We start from the raw sequence: 16,973 nt of genomic DNA, 5'->3' as shown, positions 1-16,973 counted from the left end.
TACGGAATGAGAGATAGTAAAAAGAAGGAGTCCGAAATATATAAAACAGTGTATTTACATAATGCAGAACGAAATCGACGGCTATAAGTGTATACTCCTATAAGAAGTATTTTATAAATCGCATTTTTATTTTGAATTTTTTTGAAGTAATTTTAAAAATTACTGTAAGTAATACTGTAATACTGTAATAATACTGTAAGTAAAGAAGAAAGAAATATTAAGAGAGAGAGAATTTTCTGTAGATAGATTATCTGTTTATAAGATATAAATATAGATATATAAATAAGGTTTAAAATAAACTATAAAGGTAAAATCAGAGAGTTATTTTGTAAAGAACATAACTTTAGACTTCTCAACAAATTTTTTAATGATAAGTGTCGTAGCTTGCTATTTTTTGAAAATATTTTAAGTATTTCTGAAACAATAGATGATTCAAGCAAAATCATGCAATTCTAGAATTTCATGATCAGTTCTCGAATATTTAAGTAGTATAAAAAAATTTAAGGTTTCTAATTCCATAAAACATTTATAATTACATTTATTTTTCGCGTATATATTTTATGGAATAAAGAAGTATGTATTAAATATGATTTAACGTTGTAAATAACATTGCATGCGCTGTGATGTCACGTTATTGTGTAAGTATAAATGTGATAAACAAATTTTTTATTTTTAGCAATAGATAATATGTAAGATTATAATTTATATAAGTATGTGCTGTCATTTAAACATTAATATTGAAAATTATTCTTCAAGATAAATTACAAATATATATAATTACAGATAAATAGTTAATTTAAATAATATAATATTCGAAGAAGTTAATTAATCTTTCAATCAATCTTAATAATCTCATACATAATTTTATATATAATTATGTACATAAACATCTTTCGCACACATTTTTCGTCAATGTATTGCAAATTTATTTTATTTATTATGTTGCATTCATTTTATGTACACTTACTGTAAAATAACAATAATATTTTTTCTTTTACTGAAAAGAATTTTCGATATAATATTAAAACAATGTTAAAACATAAACAATGTTAAAATATGTTGATACAGTTTTTTACTATATTATTTATAATTAGTAGAGGTGTTTTTAAATTCGTTTGATAAACATACAATAGGAAATCGCCATTTGAAGTACCTTCAAAAAACATATATTCTTTGTCTTTTGTTTTTATGATTTACGTGTATCAAATATATACATACTAATTTCTCACCATTCCAAAACTTTGTAAAGACATAACGTAAAACTTGCAAGCAGTCAGAACAAGCGGATGGAGGCATCGTCTCATCATTAGCAATAACGAGTTTTGCTCGGAAATAACTGCATCGTACCATGCAGAATTGTATCTATAAGACCATTTATTTTTATTTTGAAATCATTATAACTAAGCAATTATCAATTAATAAAATAACGAAGACATTTAATATAAGATAAATATAAATAAATTAAGTAAAAATTAGAAATGCCGATTAAAAAATAGATCTGAAACAATTTTTTAATAATATATATTTTATTAGAGAAATATAATTTATATGTATTATATATGTATATATATTAGATCTTGTGCAAATAATTTAATAATACATTTATATTACGTAGTTTCTTATTCTTTTAATAGATTTTACTGTTAAATTTAGTATTTAATAATAATTTTTCCCTCTTTGTCTTAAACAGACAAGTTTTGTTATCAACACAGTATAAATATTATCTAAGATATAGCTAAAAATACTTTAAAAAATAATTAAGTATATATTATTAAGAAAATAAATTATACTTACAATTTCTGACATAGAGTTGAGCTCATATCTGTGAGTCTTTGTCCCATATAGTTATATACGAATAAATAAAACAATGTTACAGTAGAGAAACCAATAGATCTAATAGCCATTTCCATATTGCTGAGAATACTTGATAACTAAAAGATCTTATTTTAGCATTTTTAAATAACATTTTAATAAACCAAATATTTTATCAATATATTTTGCTCAACATACCTGCGTTAATGTGATGCTTAACGCACATACACATCCCATGAGATCTAATAGCAATGGTACTGTGTAACAAGTTTCGATTACATCAATGAATCTTGTAAAAAGAATTTCTCGTGTAAAAAATTATATATATATATATATATATATATATATATATATATATATATATATATAATGTAGTGTTATATACATATATAATATTATTTATCATATATTATTTATAAATTTTGTTAACTTTATCATTTTTGTAATTATAAATTAATAGACAACTATACTAATAATCATAATTTCTTTGTTTTCTCTATTATTATATTATTTTAATTATTATAATCGTATTATTATATTCTATATTATTATATAAGTAAATAATAACTTATAAATATTATTTCTGGATATAATTAAAGAAAAATAATTTTAAAATATTTCTTAAAAAATATTTCTCAAATATTTCTCGCATATGATTTATCTAATTATTTAGTACGAATGCTAGTACGAATAACTAATGCTAGTAACGAATCTTTTTATTTCTTAGATTATGTTCCAAAATGTCATTTAAGAAATAAAAAAATCTCCGAGGAAAATTTTATTCGATAACCGACACGGAACTAATCGGAAACATTCGAAAAGATTTCGGAACGGCTATAAAGTAAAATCTTCTTCGGAGAAGAACATTTTGAAACGTAACTCTAAAGTATAAAATAAATACGAGTGTCATTGTTAAATTACTTCTTAATCTTATTTCTAAATTACAATATTACTCGTTAAAATACTACAAAAGAATATTATATATTTAATGCGTCAATATATATCTGACATATTAAATATATAATGTACATTAAATAAAAATACGAACTGTATGATGTTGTAATGCATCCGTACAAGAATTGCTATCTTTCCACATCTTATTCTTGCTTTACGATTTAAATCGATTTCTGCTGTACTCCCGATGACATAAAATAAGTGTTCCGCGCGATGCCTATCAAAATAACCCTAATATTATTTTTATCATATGGCCAAACTTGGATAATATTTTTGTCATACTAACCAAAGTAAAAGAGAAATGATTAATTACTATCTATAAGAAAAGTAAAAAATAAAAGATTTTAAAATAAATTTAAAAAAGGTAAGAAAAATGAGTACATTTTTGACATTTTATATAGAAACTAGAGAAAGAAATATATATATATATATATATATATATATATATTCAAAAATTAATAGACAAATTATATAATTTTCTTTTTGACAATATATAAAATCTATCTGTTTGTTTCAAAATAATAATCAATTTCTTACCCTAATAACTTATACATTGCGCAAACGTGTTGCGTGAAAGCTAGAAACAGAGTAGAACTAGCGAGAAAAATTAATGGTGAAATAGTAAATGTGATGAATATGAAGAATCGAATTAAGTAAAAATATCGTTCCTCGTCGATAAGAAAATTATAATCAAAAGGCTGCTTTCGCGGCCGTGATTCATTCAAGGGCGATACAACATCGAGAATTTCTGGTATGAATAGCCATGTAAAGTATATAATCTCAACTCCGTACGTTAGAACTGAAAATTTTGATAATTGTAAATGTTTTAATACAATCATATATACACATCATATATACATATATAATTATACACATAAAGTATAAATTTTGGTTCTGAGATTACATTAATCTTTAATTTCTTTACATGAGAATTTTACAGAAGATTCTTTAACAAAAGATATTAAAGTATAAGATTTGGTATAAGATTTAAGTGAATATACAATGTAAAGCATAAGATATGATATTGAAGATATGATTACTTTACTAATATTATTTCTTTTATTATAACCGACTATTAGTCTTGAATGAAAGTTTGTTTTAATGAAATTATAATTCAATGTAAAATAATTATAATAAAATATAAAAAGAATGATCAGTTACAGTCTCATATATAGAAACATAGTCTTGAATTTACAAGTAGAAACTTATTTTGATAATAAAATAATTTAATATTTTTCTTACGCGCATAATAGAACGTAACTGATTTCGTGATGTTAGCATATTGGTGCATAATCCTGATCTCATCATTTGTTTTTTGCAAAGCCCAGTCTTGCCACATATACTCAAATAATTGTTTATACTAAAAGATAAATAAAGCGCAATAAATGAATATTAATGATAAGATGATAATAAGGAGATAATATATTGTTTATTGTATTTTGTGTTATTGCATTTAAATGGATATTGATCACATTTTTTATTTTATTCATAAATATTGTTCATAGTATTCGATGATAAAAAGATAACGATATAATGATGACATAATCAGAATCAGACTAATTATTTGTTTTAACAAAATATGTCCACAAATACATGCATATACATTCGGCAACAAGACTGTATTAATATATAAATTTAAATACATATCAGAGCATATATATATGGAAAATGTATATATATATATATATGTAAATTTATGTGTTAAGATATTCCTATCCTTATATATACATGTATATACACATGTAAAATTTATAAAAATTGTATTTTAGGAAAATTTCATTACGTAACTAAGTTTTATGTATTAACAATAACATGCAAACAGTATGTTTTATTGGAAGATTTAAAATATTAAAAATATTAAGATAGAGTAATGATCAAACTTTACTTACTTACTTTATCTACGTGTCTCATATGTGCAAACAAGTGGTATAACATTCCTATTGTAACTACAAATACTTCTACCACAATCACCATAAACTCTCTAGTGATATTAGACGTGAAAATGCTACTTAGCTGAAAACATATCATTAATTTTTAATAACGAAGATATTTGGGTAAGAGCGAAGAGATAGATATAATTGTTTTTCAAGAGAAATCAAAACATTTGACTAAATTTCTCGCATAATTAAACTTTATTTTAAAAAATAACAAAATGAAAGAGTCTACTATAAAAAAATTTAAGTAGGAAATGTGTCAATAATTAGACCAGAGCTTATTTTAATGAAGTAATACTTATAATTAGTTATAGTTTTAATTTTGTTGCGTACTATTTAAAATCCTTTTATTAGAAATTCATTAATTTATAATATTTAATAAAAAAGAATAGCTGCGATTATACCTGAACAAATACCACCGGTAATATAATAACAATAATAATGCCTCTATTTAAACGAGCGCTCCATACGCTTTGATAAGGCCATAATCCAGTGGCCAGTAAGAAAAATCGGTTCCATTTGTAGTAACGCTTTTCAGGATGTTCCATCTACTTTTAAGAACCCAAAAAGACCATTGAACGAGAATTTATATTCAATCATTGCTTTGTTATAATTGTTTCACTGCTTTTTTAAAGGTTATATTTCGATATATATATATACTTCTGCTTTTTTTCCATTTTCATGATGATCGGAAGAATATCAGATTATATTTGAAAAATGCGAAAATTTTTAGCAGATACCGAGAATACCGATCAATACATATAAATTATATCATATAGATCATACATATAAAAAGTTAATATATTAATACAAAATATAAATTAATATATTAACATATTAATATATTAATATATTAATACAAAATATAAATTAATATATTAACATACAAAGTTCATAAAATTTATTTTAGAGGAAAAGTTCTTATAATTGTTTAAAAATATTTATATATATTTGAGAGATACATTATAGTAAGTTAAAAATATTAAAAACAGAAATAATGATCGAACTTACTTTATCTATTATAAATATTTGACAGTTACCTATATATGGTACGTAATGTAGACATAAATATTTGTCTCACAAGCACTATAAACTTCATATTATACATAAAAAAGTGGATAGCTGAAAACATATTATTAATTTTTGATAAGAGCAAAGATAGGCATAACTAATTGTCGAGATATATTTTTTTCTTATAATTTCTCTTATGATTTAATCATTTCAATGAAGCAGTCATATTTAATCATAAAGTTTCAATTCTATATTATTATTTATAAATCTTTCTCTAGTTTATAATAATTATATAGTTTCAAAAAAAGTATAAATCCGTCAAAATCCGCTACCTGAATACTAATGACAGCATAATGACAGTGATAATGCAATTCTTATGAAATAATAATAAAATATATTCGTTTTGATAAGAACAACAGCCGAGAAATCAGTTCAACTTGTAATAATGTTCGGACTGTTTCATTTATTTTGAAGAATCTAGAAGAACTGATTGTTGAGGACGAGCTCATCATCGATCGTTATTTTATTACTATAGTCGCTTTATCCCTTTTTTAGGGTAACACTCGATTGTTCCCATCTTTTACGTTTTTTCTCCATTCTTATGACTTCTTTTCTCTATTCTTGTACTACATTTATGAAAAATGCACGCGTTTGACATGATAGCGAGAGGCGTCTAGAGTATCGATCAGAAGTACATGTGCAATATTCGGCTAATAAACATGAGAAGAAAAACATCAGTACTCTGCGAAAGAAAATTGCCTTCATACATTTAGTTTTTTGCACGCGTGATTGCCTCGCTATGGCAGTATCGCGAATATTCTTCGACTATTACAGTATAAGAAGAGCGAGCAGCAAAAGAAAGAATATCTGAAATAGAAGAAAATATTAAAGCAGTAATTTTATACAATATACGACAATAAAAATCACCAGATAAACTTCTTTTATGATAGAAAATACTTCAATAATAAAAATTATTAGTTATAATAATAGATTCTTTAATATACTTTTAGAGTATCTTTCTTAAGAATAATTCAAAATAGAAATATGCGAATAAGTGCTTTTTTCGAACAAATAAATAAATAGATAAATTGATATTTATCTATGACTAGATTATAAAGGACTGACATGTCGGTGAAATTTTGGTGTCAAATTAACTTACGATTTTGATTTAATGAATTTTCCATTGAGATAAGAGGGAAAGAAAATAAATATCTCTTTTTCGTGAAGACATTCTATAGTTCCGAGACAACGGAAAAATCGAACGAAAACGCGAGGTATTTTAATATTCCATGAGTAATTCCTGCGAATATGGAGATCTCTGCAAAACAGGTATATCAGTTTCATGTACATCTTTTTAGTTAATACGTAAGATATACAATTTCACGCAGTTGTATCTATAAATTCAATATATTCGAATTCTCAACTTTACAAATAGAGTCGGCAAATGAACACATTCACAATACTTTGCATGACACTTCTTAATTTCGCGATCGCGAAATAATATGCCACGCGAAAATATATCGATTCGACGAGGTAACTTCGAGGGAGAATTATAAAATCGAAGCAGAAGAATGTGAAATTAATGTATAGGATCAACGCAAATCGTATTTGTCCTGACTTTTATCTCCGGACATATGTCTTCAAAATATAGTGAAAAAGGAGGCCGCAGTGTTCAGTTATCTACATATGCAGATATGATGTGATAATAATGTGATAATGTGCATGAGACATATGGATGAGGTGGAACTAAATGAAGGCTACTTCATCTTGCCCTTATCGACAATTGATCGAATTTTAATCGATTTAAATCGAATCGTTCATCAGAGCAAAATAGAAACTCGAAGAATCGTTACTCGAAGACGATTATTCGCGACGTATTGAAAATCGACGGAAAAAAGTGTGTATCAAATGCGTAATGAATGAAAATCAATGCAACGCACTTATTATTATACATATGAGTTATTTGCGATTGACAATATTTTTATAACATTATCATGAGTAATTTACTTAACAATGCCTTCAGAATAAACCTTCCAGATACTCTCTTATCAAGGTATATGTACTGTTGGATTTTATTATATAATTTTGTAATATAAAATATATAAACTTTGTAATTTATTTTTTTATAAATGAAGGATTATATCTCTATATCGCATTTCAACATTAGTGAATAAATATAAAAGTAAAATTAAAGATATAAATATTCTGCGGATTATAACATTTGAGAAGATAATTAAATTTACTTATTGTTTACATGATAGATTTCGATCAAATGAACCTAAATAATATCTTAAAAAATACCGTATATCGTGAAAAAAATAAATGCTAAACAAAAAATAAAATTCATTAATTCATTTTACCACGACATATTAAAAAATATATAAAATAAAATCCTCTTTCTTTGTCATAATATTATATTATATGCGAAATATTGTTTTTTGAATTTTAAATTAATAATTACTTAAACTTTAAGCAATTGATGTATTTCTGCTTTTCATTACTTTTATCTGTTTAATTATTTTAATTGATTTTTTATGACAACTTCCGTTTTATATATGCAATCTTAATCCGAATTTCAAATTGTACAGATGTTAGATCGACAATAAACTTAATACATTGGATAAAATATATTTTAACAGAATATATTTTATTCTTATAGAAAAATTACACAATTATTATAGAAATAATTATTGTATAATTCTATAAAGATTATAATAAAACATTTATTATTTTATAATGTTTAACTTTATCATGCTTCTATTCTACTTAAAATAATATATATACATCGCGAAGAATATAAAAACCTATATAATTGCAATTAAATTATCGTTTATCGAAATTTAATCGTTGATTGTAAATCATAACGAATTATTTCTCGATACTTATTACGATTGCATTTTAAACAGAAAATCGACAACATAAGAAACATTTTTTACTACTGTCTTCTCGTTTAACTCACATTGCTTAAATAATAAAAAGACGATAATCTCAACAATAATTTTTAAATCAGAAAAGTGATAGAATTAATTAATTACCATATAATAATTAATTTGATATCATCTCGAACTTAATATTTTGTAATATAAACTTAGACAAAATATTTTATGTATTTTTTGCATTTAAAATTAAATTTGACAATTGATATTAAATATAATATTTAATATTCATTAAAAAATATAATTTATCTTAAGTTCATCAAGAAATCTATTTATGTAAATTATTTTAATATTATTATTTTATACCAAATATTTTCATATCCCGAAAAGATATATCTGTTTTTAAATTTGAGATTTTTTTAATTGTTTATTAAATAATATACATGAGAGAAAAGTAAATTTAGCGCGTATGTATTTTTATATAGCCATAAAATAATAATGATACAGAATATTAAAACATGTGTTGAAAAATATATTGTAAGGAATTTAAAATATTAGAGAGTAATGATAATCAAATTTAGTTTATAACATGTCTGATACGTGAATATGATTTAAGATATCTAGTCAAAATGCAATCGTCGATATCACAAACTATAAAATTGTCGATATTACAAACTCCATAATAATATCAGACATAAAAATGCTCGACAGCTAGAAAAAGATTATTAATCAGTGATAAAAAAACAAAGAAATAGAAAGTATAATTATCATTATATGTTCGATTATATTTTTTGTATAATCTATTTATCACAATTTGTATAAAACGATGAATATTCATTTACTAGTTTTAATTTCTTTATATATGTATATAATTCGATAATATTTAATAATAATATAACAGAGAAAAGTATCTTCTAAAATTGTAGAATTGTACGAGCAGAATTTACTTGAACAAATGTAGAAGATAATAATAGTCTTCATCAATTCAATAATTCATTCATTTTGATAAGATAATCCATAATCCGTTAACTTATAAAATCTATTCAACTCGTAATGTAATAAGGCTTCTCGGAATATTTCGTTTACTTCAAAGAATCTAAGAAAACTTACCAATGAAATCAGAATTTTGTTATATCTTTGTATTTCTTTTTTCTTACACTTGATATTTCTCATATTTTTTTTCTTATATTTTCGCGACATTATCGAAAAATTATGTCTGAGAAAAATATGTTTAATATTAAAGTGAGAGTTCGTTGACATCGAAGGAATCGAGCAAAGAAGAAAGTACGATAATGTTCAGTTAATAATATAGGATAAAAAGCATTAGAATATTTCTTGAACGATAATTGTTGTAATCAAATATTTTAACACACTTATACTCAAAATTTATTTTTTCTTGTTTTTTATTTATTTTGCTGTAATTATTTTTCTATTATTACAAAAAAAGATAAAACGCGCGTTGAAGCAAAAGTCTGATATATGAAAATAAAATATTCAATAAAAGATATATTAAAATAAAATACTCAAGACATACATTTCACACAATATAAAACCATCGACTAGATAAATTCTATCTACAAAGAAATATTTCGGAAATATTCTTAATTCTCATAACACAACAGAAATTCTTTAATTCTTATAAAGTGTTTTCCTTAAAAAATCTCAGATGGAGAGAAAAAAGGGACAAACTATATTTATAGAGAAATAGAGAAATTATAAAGAAATTTCTTGCAAAAGATAAATCAACTTCATTCTTGTTATCGAAAGAATCTCATAAGAATTAAGAATCGTCCATAAATGTCGGGGCACATCTATATATTTTTAAAATATATGAGCAGTTCACGCGTAAAGACGTGAATGAAGATAATAAAATATTTTAATATTTATTTAACAGTTCCTCGATGCTTCGGCACAGAGTAGCAAACGATGGCCTTTTATGACTTTCTAAATTCCAACATGGATACATCAGATGTCTGTACACTTCTTGTGGACACTTAGGCGGACAAGGAAGGCGAATGCCCCTTTGTAACGGAGCCACTAGTGTTATGAAAATAGTTTTGTCAGTATCATCTCTTTTTTCCATAGTATTCTTATCCAGATCAGTCTGTGGCAGATTCGGATCCTTGCCAAGGCTGAAGATCTCGTACATCGTTACACCGAACGACCATACATCCGAGCGTGATGAGAATTTACCATCTATTAAGCTCTCCGGTGCGTACCTAAAAAATCATCCATTCTACACAATTGGGCAAATATAGATACAGAAATTGCCGCTTGAAAGAATAACTCCGCCTTAGAATCAATAAGTTTTATCAGCGACGAAAAAATATTATGTTTGAAAAATTATTTCGTTATTTAAGTGAAAAGCAAGTAAGTAATGTAATAGAGATTAATATATTTTCTTTTTTACTATATTTATACCATTTCATTGGAAGATCGCGTGGGGTTTGCATGTAATAATAATCGTTCGTGCCCTTTTTTTGTGCAAGACCGAAGTCACTTATTTTCACTCGAGTTTCGCTTGCCACCAGGATATTTCTCGCTGCTAGGTCTCTGTGAACAATATTCTTGGAACCAAGATAGTCCATACCAGTGGCGATATCCAGCGAGAAAGATAGCAATCTCTTAGATGTTAGAGTCGATTTATGTCTATTTAAATACTGCTGCAACGAGCCGTACTTGACAAATTCCATAATCAGGCATTTTTCTGGATCTAATATACTGCCCAGAATTTCTACAATGTTCGGATGCTTGAGAGTCTGTAAAATCAAATAAGAAATTTAGTTATTTTTCATAATTGATTTATATTATATATATAGCATATATTTTTTTTAAATTAATATTCTTTTTAAATTCCCTATGATATGGTTATTAATAAGAAATATATATACAGTTTTACTATTTTAGTATTATAACGATAGTGTATGAAAAATTGTGAAAATTTCTAAGATAGAGTTGCATAATGCAATTCTTGAAGAATGAAAAACATTTGATTTTTAAGACGCTTGATTCACCTTCATGATCTCAATTTCTCTTTCAAAATCGTTCTGATTCGTTCTTTCAAAATCATTCGTTTGTGTCTTTAACATTTTGATAGCTATCTCCTGTACTTCATTGTTCCTCGCATTGGTCCTAATACCCTTGAATACCTCGCCATAAAAACCTTGACCTATGCGTTCCCGCTTAAACACATGCCACTCTCCATTCTCCTCCATCTCACCGAGAAAGTTTTTATCTATGTCATCATTGATATCGCGATTTATATGAGAACCGCCACTACCGTCCGAAATCCGGACACAATTGGTCATCATGGTTTTACATATATGATGAAAATAAAGTGAGATATCTTCCATATCTTGACATGTCTTGGTATTGGTGGAATTTTGATCGTTGTATACCTGTCTTTTGGCAGCTTTAAAAAAAATTTAATTTTTTATTTTTATATAACCATTAGATTTTAAAATTAGTTACATATATTATATATAAAATTCAATATTTATATACGAGTTGCAATGACTCACGAATTTTCTATCCTTTAAAAACATAACAATCTAATAATTAGGTTGAGATATGGAGACGTAATTTCATGGTATAAATATTAGATGCACAAAATAATATCGCTTACTTTTATCATTGTAAATTATTTAAATCTAATAACTTACTATCGTTATGATCATCCCAAATTAAATTGATACGATCAGTGGCTAAATTATTCGTGTGCGATTCACTATTTAACCTTCTTTCTTCTAAATCATCGTTGCTATCGTTATTTTTATCACCATTGGCAATTGTAGAAATTATAGACGAGATTGCATTAGACATTGTGGGTGAAAATGTCAAATGAGTGTAAGTATGAGGGCGGACTTTATATTCTCTGAACAAAATATCATTTGTATCTCGCATAATAGCATGAGGTTGTTTCCTTGTATTTTTTTCACTCCAACATTCCAACATCAATTTATAGATTTTACTCGGACAGTCAGCAGGTTGCGGTAAATGTTTTCCATTTTGATAAAACTGTAAGAAAATGCTGTCTACTTAGATATTTATGTCGCAATATTTATTTACACGAAAAACTAATATAGAAGTAATTTTATACATATTATTTCTATTAGTACAAAGTAATATTATAATAATTATATTTTTATTTATAATAAATATACCTTTTTAACAGTATCAGCATTAGGATATATGGGTATAGAACTCCCTCTGGAGAATATCTCCCACATGGTTGTAGCCAGTGCCCACATATCTGCTTGAAAACTTGTTTTTGCAAATGTTAGATTTGCGTAACATTCTGGTGGTATCCAAGGTATACTGCATAAAATAAAGAAAAAAAACAAGAACAATTATAATAAACGTTAAGTGATTTAATAAGTGATAAATGTAATTAAACAAGACTTATTTTTGTCAACTTACTCATTCTCAGTGTAAGTAAAAAGACCAGGATCTCCCAATTTAACAATAAAACTGACCTTTTTAATATGGATATGTACGAAAACTCCCGCGCACCTTATCTTCCCATGAACTACACGATTCTCTTCCTATATCATAATTTTTAAATTTACTTAAAATATTAAATAACATATATATATATATATATATATATATATACACACACGAAAATTACTCTCTTACCAAGTGCCATAAAGCTGTTGACAGACAGGCAGCGGCTTCGACCATATCGGCTGTTTCTATAATTTCAGAGTTATTGCGCAAATACTCGTCTAATGGACCTAATTTCCCAAATTCGCATAACATTCCAATTGATGGGGCAACAATTATGCCATATAATCTAAAAAAACAAAACAAGAATGTTATATTTATTTCTTTAATATATAATATTCTTTTTTTATTTACCTAATCAGAGAATCCGATTTTAATTTGCCCCACTTATCAACTAGTTCTAGAAATTCTTCAGTATAACTATTATTCTTGAGTATCCTCAATGCAATTTTGTGTTCCTTTCCTTTAGCGAATTGCCATGTCGCTAGATATACACTCGTCGCCGACATAGTGGGAGTAAAATTCTTGTTGCGTTTGCAGAACATTCTGTTTATCTGTAATTGATTCCGTGACACGCATCGCGGTCCACCTTCCAATAGAGGAGCAATTATCTCTTCGGCTGCCACTAGTTCACTTGTAATGTTTTCCGAAGCGCAAATTAATAATGGTGATATATCTAAATAAAATAAAATAAAAAACATTTTTAATATACAGAAACAATTAAAATTTCGATTTTCTCCCTGTATGTTCAATTAATGTTTAACTTATAGTGTGTGTACCATATTCTGAAGGTGGTGAGCAATATTCAAGATACAGTGAATTGGCGGGATCTTGGAATGAAGAAATTAGATGCCCCAATGAACGGTAGCTCTGTGAACATGAATCTGATAACAAAAATTCGTTCGAACCAATCTGTTCCACTCTTTGTGATTGTATTTTCCCGGCTTTGTTGCAAAAATCAATGTAGTAAACACCATACTCGGTTTCGCTCTCCCGTAATAAATAAGTTCCTGGTTTATTGGCATGTTTTTCTTTGAGTTTTGCATATGAGAATTCTTTTCTAAAATATTTTTGAGAAGATCCTTTGTAATATTACACATCATATACTGAAATATAGCTATTTACAGTTTTATTGCCATTTTGTGGAAATTATCTTACCCAACTGGTCCATGGCACCTTAACTTATGTAACCTGTCTAGGGTAGGTGTGGTAACATCATTACAGAGATTGAAAGTCCACTTAATGGACAAACGGTAATATCCATCCAACAGGGATATAAAGGACATCAATATCTCATTTGTATGTTCCATGAATTCTAAACACGATGGTACGCCGTTCTTTCTCGAAATTTGCACAATGTTATTCTGTCTAAAAGATGAAAGTTTGACAATAAAAATTGTTTCTGATATATTTGACCTATATAGGCTTATATAATTATAAAAAATATAAAATTATTTAAATAGATAACATTGATCTTCATTTTAAGATTCTACATTAAGAAACTAACTCATTAAAAATCTTTTATTATTATACGTAATAATCTTATTGAAATAAATTCAATCTACTCATCAATTATATACATACATTATATATCAATTACAAAATTATATATCAATTATATACATACATTATAGAAATAAGACAAAGATCTTCTATAGTGCAAAGTGTTTTCCAATCATTAATAGTTTCATAATATTTTATTTCCTCTCTGTTAATCCTAACTAAAACTTCAACTGGTGGATTAGAATCTTCTTTTGAATTAGAATCTTTATTATTAGAAACACCTTGCTTCATTATTGCTTTATATTCTTCGTACAAATAGTTTGGTGCCATACGTTCAAATTGCTGCAAATATTGTTCTTTTACATATGAAGCATCCAGATGCTCTTTAGATATGCCTGCCAGTGCATTATAAATAGGTTTCTTAACAAAAAAGGCATGCCTTTTAATGCATTCTTTGGGAATATATTTCTTGTATTCTGATTCTACAGTTTCCCGTGATAGGTTTTTTTCAAGCATTACCCTACAACAATTAAAAAACATCACTATATATCACTCAACAACCATATGAAACAAAATCTTTTTTCTAATAAGTTTGCAAAAAATTATTTGTAAATTGAATATAAAAGTTAATTGTATTCTTTTTGTTTAAATGACTTATATTATTACTTATATTATTACCTGTACATATCACTAACTCCTAAGCCAATTAATTCCTCTTTATGCTTCTCATAGACAATATCAGGTACTCTATTATTCATTATATCTGCACGAACTTGCTGGAAATAATAATCATAAGCTTGTTCATCTATCTGTTTCAGTTTCTGTATGCTACGTGGCTTGAATCTCATGCGAAAGTCGAATTTGTTCTTGTCCCTGCCTTTGAGCTTGTGTCCGTATGGCAACCATAGTTTTGAAGAATAATTTCTCAACGCGAACAGATGTCTCGCCACTGGACTTATTTTGAGGAGTTTGCATATCTATAAAAATTAAATAATTTTTGCATTTATCAAGAAATCTTAAAAGCTTCATATTTTGTGAAAAGATAGTGTAACAAAAAATTAATTTATATAGATATTAATAAATATATATAATAAAATATACAGATTATATATTAAATATCAAAAAAATTATATATGTTATATATAAATTATATGTATAATAAATATTAATAGTTTGTAAATTATACATAAATAAATTAATTAAATAGCATTTTGTAAAATAATAAAAAATAAAACATACAAATCTAAAGTAATATATTTGATAAAATATGCAATTATTAAATTTGTTAAAAAAGAATTAGTGTAAATTTTAATAAACATTCAATATATTGCATTTTTTAACAGTATATCTTTAATACATGTGATTTTTAATAAATATCTATTTTGTTTCAGGTTATATTGTTTTACAAATTTTGATGTAATGATTATAACACTTGTTATCACATATTGTTATTTACGGAACAATATTACAATATAAATAATACATAACACTAAGTTTCGGCTCGGAAACCGTTGTCAGAAACATTTTTGTTTATCATAAGTGAAAATTTGATTTTATTTAACAATAAGAAAAAAGATCATCCATATACCTTTATGCACAAGTCTTCGATAGTTTCACCGACGAAAAATGTAATGTTCAATTTTTCATCGGTGACTGTATAAATTGTTGCCGATCGCTCATTGTCCGCCATATCAATTATGCCGATATCACCAAAAAATGCATCATCTTATTAGCTTACTACCTCCATTGTAGATGGAGTATTACTGTTCTTTAGAGCGGATTCATACCGCGACAGGAAAGCAGAGGCCAATCAGAATTCACGCTGATAATAATAAGCAATATATAAACAATACATTATAAAGTATATTATAAGGGCAAAAATAGAAATCGGTAACCAGTTTAACAAGCTCTATCAAATGAAATATTAGCTTATTAAATTAACATTTTTTTCTTTTCTTTTATAATTTTCTCTTTTCTATAAGATGTATAATGAATTTGGATGACGTATTGCGCATCAATCATTTACTCGTCATCGAATTTGCTGGCAGTATGTACATGATAAAATTGACATTTTATTTGTAGAAAAAAAACTTTGTCGGACAATGCTAATCGATTGCCATAAGAAATTCCCGAAACTTCAAAAATCCTCAATCAGAATGTCAATTTATACGTTCTCGAAATCACGTCAAACTTGTGGAAGATAATTGATTGAAAAAAAAAAATCAGCTATGAAATCGATCAGTACCACGCATGCTAAAGGTTGCGTCCGAAAAACCTACTCGTCAGTACCTGTTGATCAACCAATCAGAATAAAGAAATCTTTGTCTCTTTTATCCTAATTGGTCGATCAAATGCTACTCCGACAGAATGGTTTTGG

At 26.2% G+C, this 16,973-nt stretch overlaps 2 protein-coding genes and 2 long non-coding RNA genes across 6 annotated transcripts in view; 1 reads left to right on the top strand and 3 right to left on the bottom strand.

Annotated features, from left to right (window-relative positions):
• LOC145973522 (uncharacterized) overlaps positions 1-15,776 on the top strand; it is a 93,789-nt gene extending 78,013 nt beyond the window's left edge. For all 3 annotated transcript variants that reach the window (XR_014439499.1, XR_014439498.1, XR_014439497.1), the window contains exon 4: positions 15,415-15,776. This is a non-coding gene — a long non-coding RNA (uncharacterized LOC145973522). The remainder of the gene's footprint in view (positions 1-15,414) is intronic.
• LOC145973506 (uncharacterized) lies at positions 1,106-5,307 on the bottom strand. Its single transcript, XM_083102968.1, has 9 exons — positions 5,105-5,307; positions 4,660-4,779; positions 4,009-4,126; positions 3,304-3,565; positions 2,861-2,983; positions 2,011-2,101; positions 1,795-1,931; positions 1,230-1,362; positions 1,106-1,153 (listed from the first exon to the last, which is right to left on the bottom strand). Exons 1-9 carry the CDS (start codon positions 5,246-5,248, stop codon positions 1,106-1,108), a joined length of 1,176 nt encoding a protein of 391 aa, XP_082959094.1. The 5' UTR covers positions 5,249-5,307.
• LOC145973523 (uncharacterized) lies at positions 6,138-7,594 on the bottom strand. The gene is made up of 3 exons (XR_014439500.1): positions 7,136-7,594; positions 6,871-7,029; positions 6,138-6,578 (listed from the first exon to the last, which is right to left on the bottom strand). It is a non-coding gene; the product is annotated as an uncharacterized LOC145973523 (long non-coding RNA).
• On the bottom strand, positions 10,446-16,398 carry Hop (tyrosine-protein kinase hopscotch). Its single transcript, XM_083102981.1, has 13 exons — positions 16,185-16,398; positions 15,275-15,573; positions 14,721-15,116; positions 14,252-14,461; positions 13,873-14,153; positions 13,448-13,769; positions 13,226-13,382; positions 13,007-13,131; positions 12,751-12,904; positions 12,250-12,604; positions 11,602-11,999; positions 11,009-11,346; positions 10,446-10,806 (listed from the first exon to the last, which is right to left on the bottom strand). The coding sequence occupies exons 1-13, from the start codon at positions 16,284-16,286 to the stop codon at positions 10,464-10,466; spliced, it is 3,480 nt and encodes a 1,159-aa protein (XP_082959107.1). The 5' UTR covers positions 16,287-16,398; the 3' UTR covers positions 10,446-10,463.
• Positions 16,399-16,973: the final 575 nt, after the last annotated feature.

This window comes from Camponotus vicinus, unplaced genomic scaffold, assembly GCF_025532165.1.
Source record: "Camponotus vicinus isolate PSW18456_S1 unplaced genomic scaffold, iyCamVici1.0 SCAF_6, whole genome shotgun sequence".
Lineage (NCBI taxonomy): Eukaryota > Metazoa > Arthropoda > Insecta > Hymenoptera > Formicidae > Camponotus > Camponotus vicinus.
This window is presented reverse-complemented; position numbering and strand designations above follow the sequence as displayed.

Bases quoted from the DNA above. Each gene is read 5' to 3' on its own strand.
- LOC145973506 (XM_083102968.1), bottom strand. From the start codon at position 5,248: ATGGAACATCCTGAAAAGCGTTACTACAAATGGAACCGATTTTTCTTA. The intron at 1,932-2,010 runs GTATGTTGAGCA...AAGATCTTTTAG, and splicing joins TAAGCATCACATTAACGCAG to TTATCAAGTATTCTCAGCAA. The intron at 1,363-1,794 runs GTAAGTATAATT...ATGGTCTTATAG, and splicing joins TCAACTCTATGTCAGAAATT to ATACAATTCTGCATGGTACG.
- Hop (XM_083102981.1), bottom strand. From the start codon at position 16,286: ATGGCGGACAATGAGCGATCGGCAACAATTTATACAGTCACCGATGAA. The intron at 14,154-14,251 runs GTAAGATAATTT...AAAATATTTTAG, and splicing joins AGGTGCCATGGACCAGTTGG to AAAAGAATTCTCATATGCAA. The intron at 10,807-11,008 runs GTATAAATATAG...ATGATTTTTTAG, and splicing joins CGCGATCTTCCAATGAAATG to GTACGCACCGGAGAGCTTAA.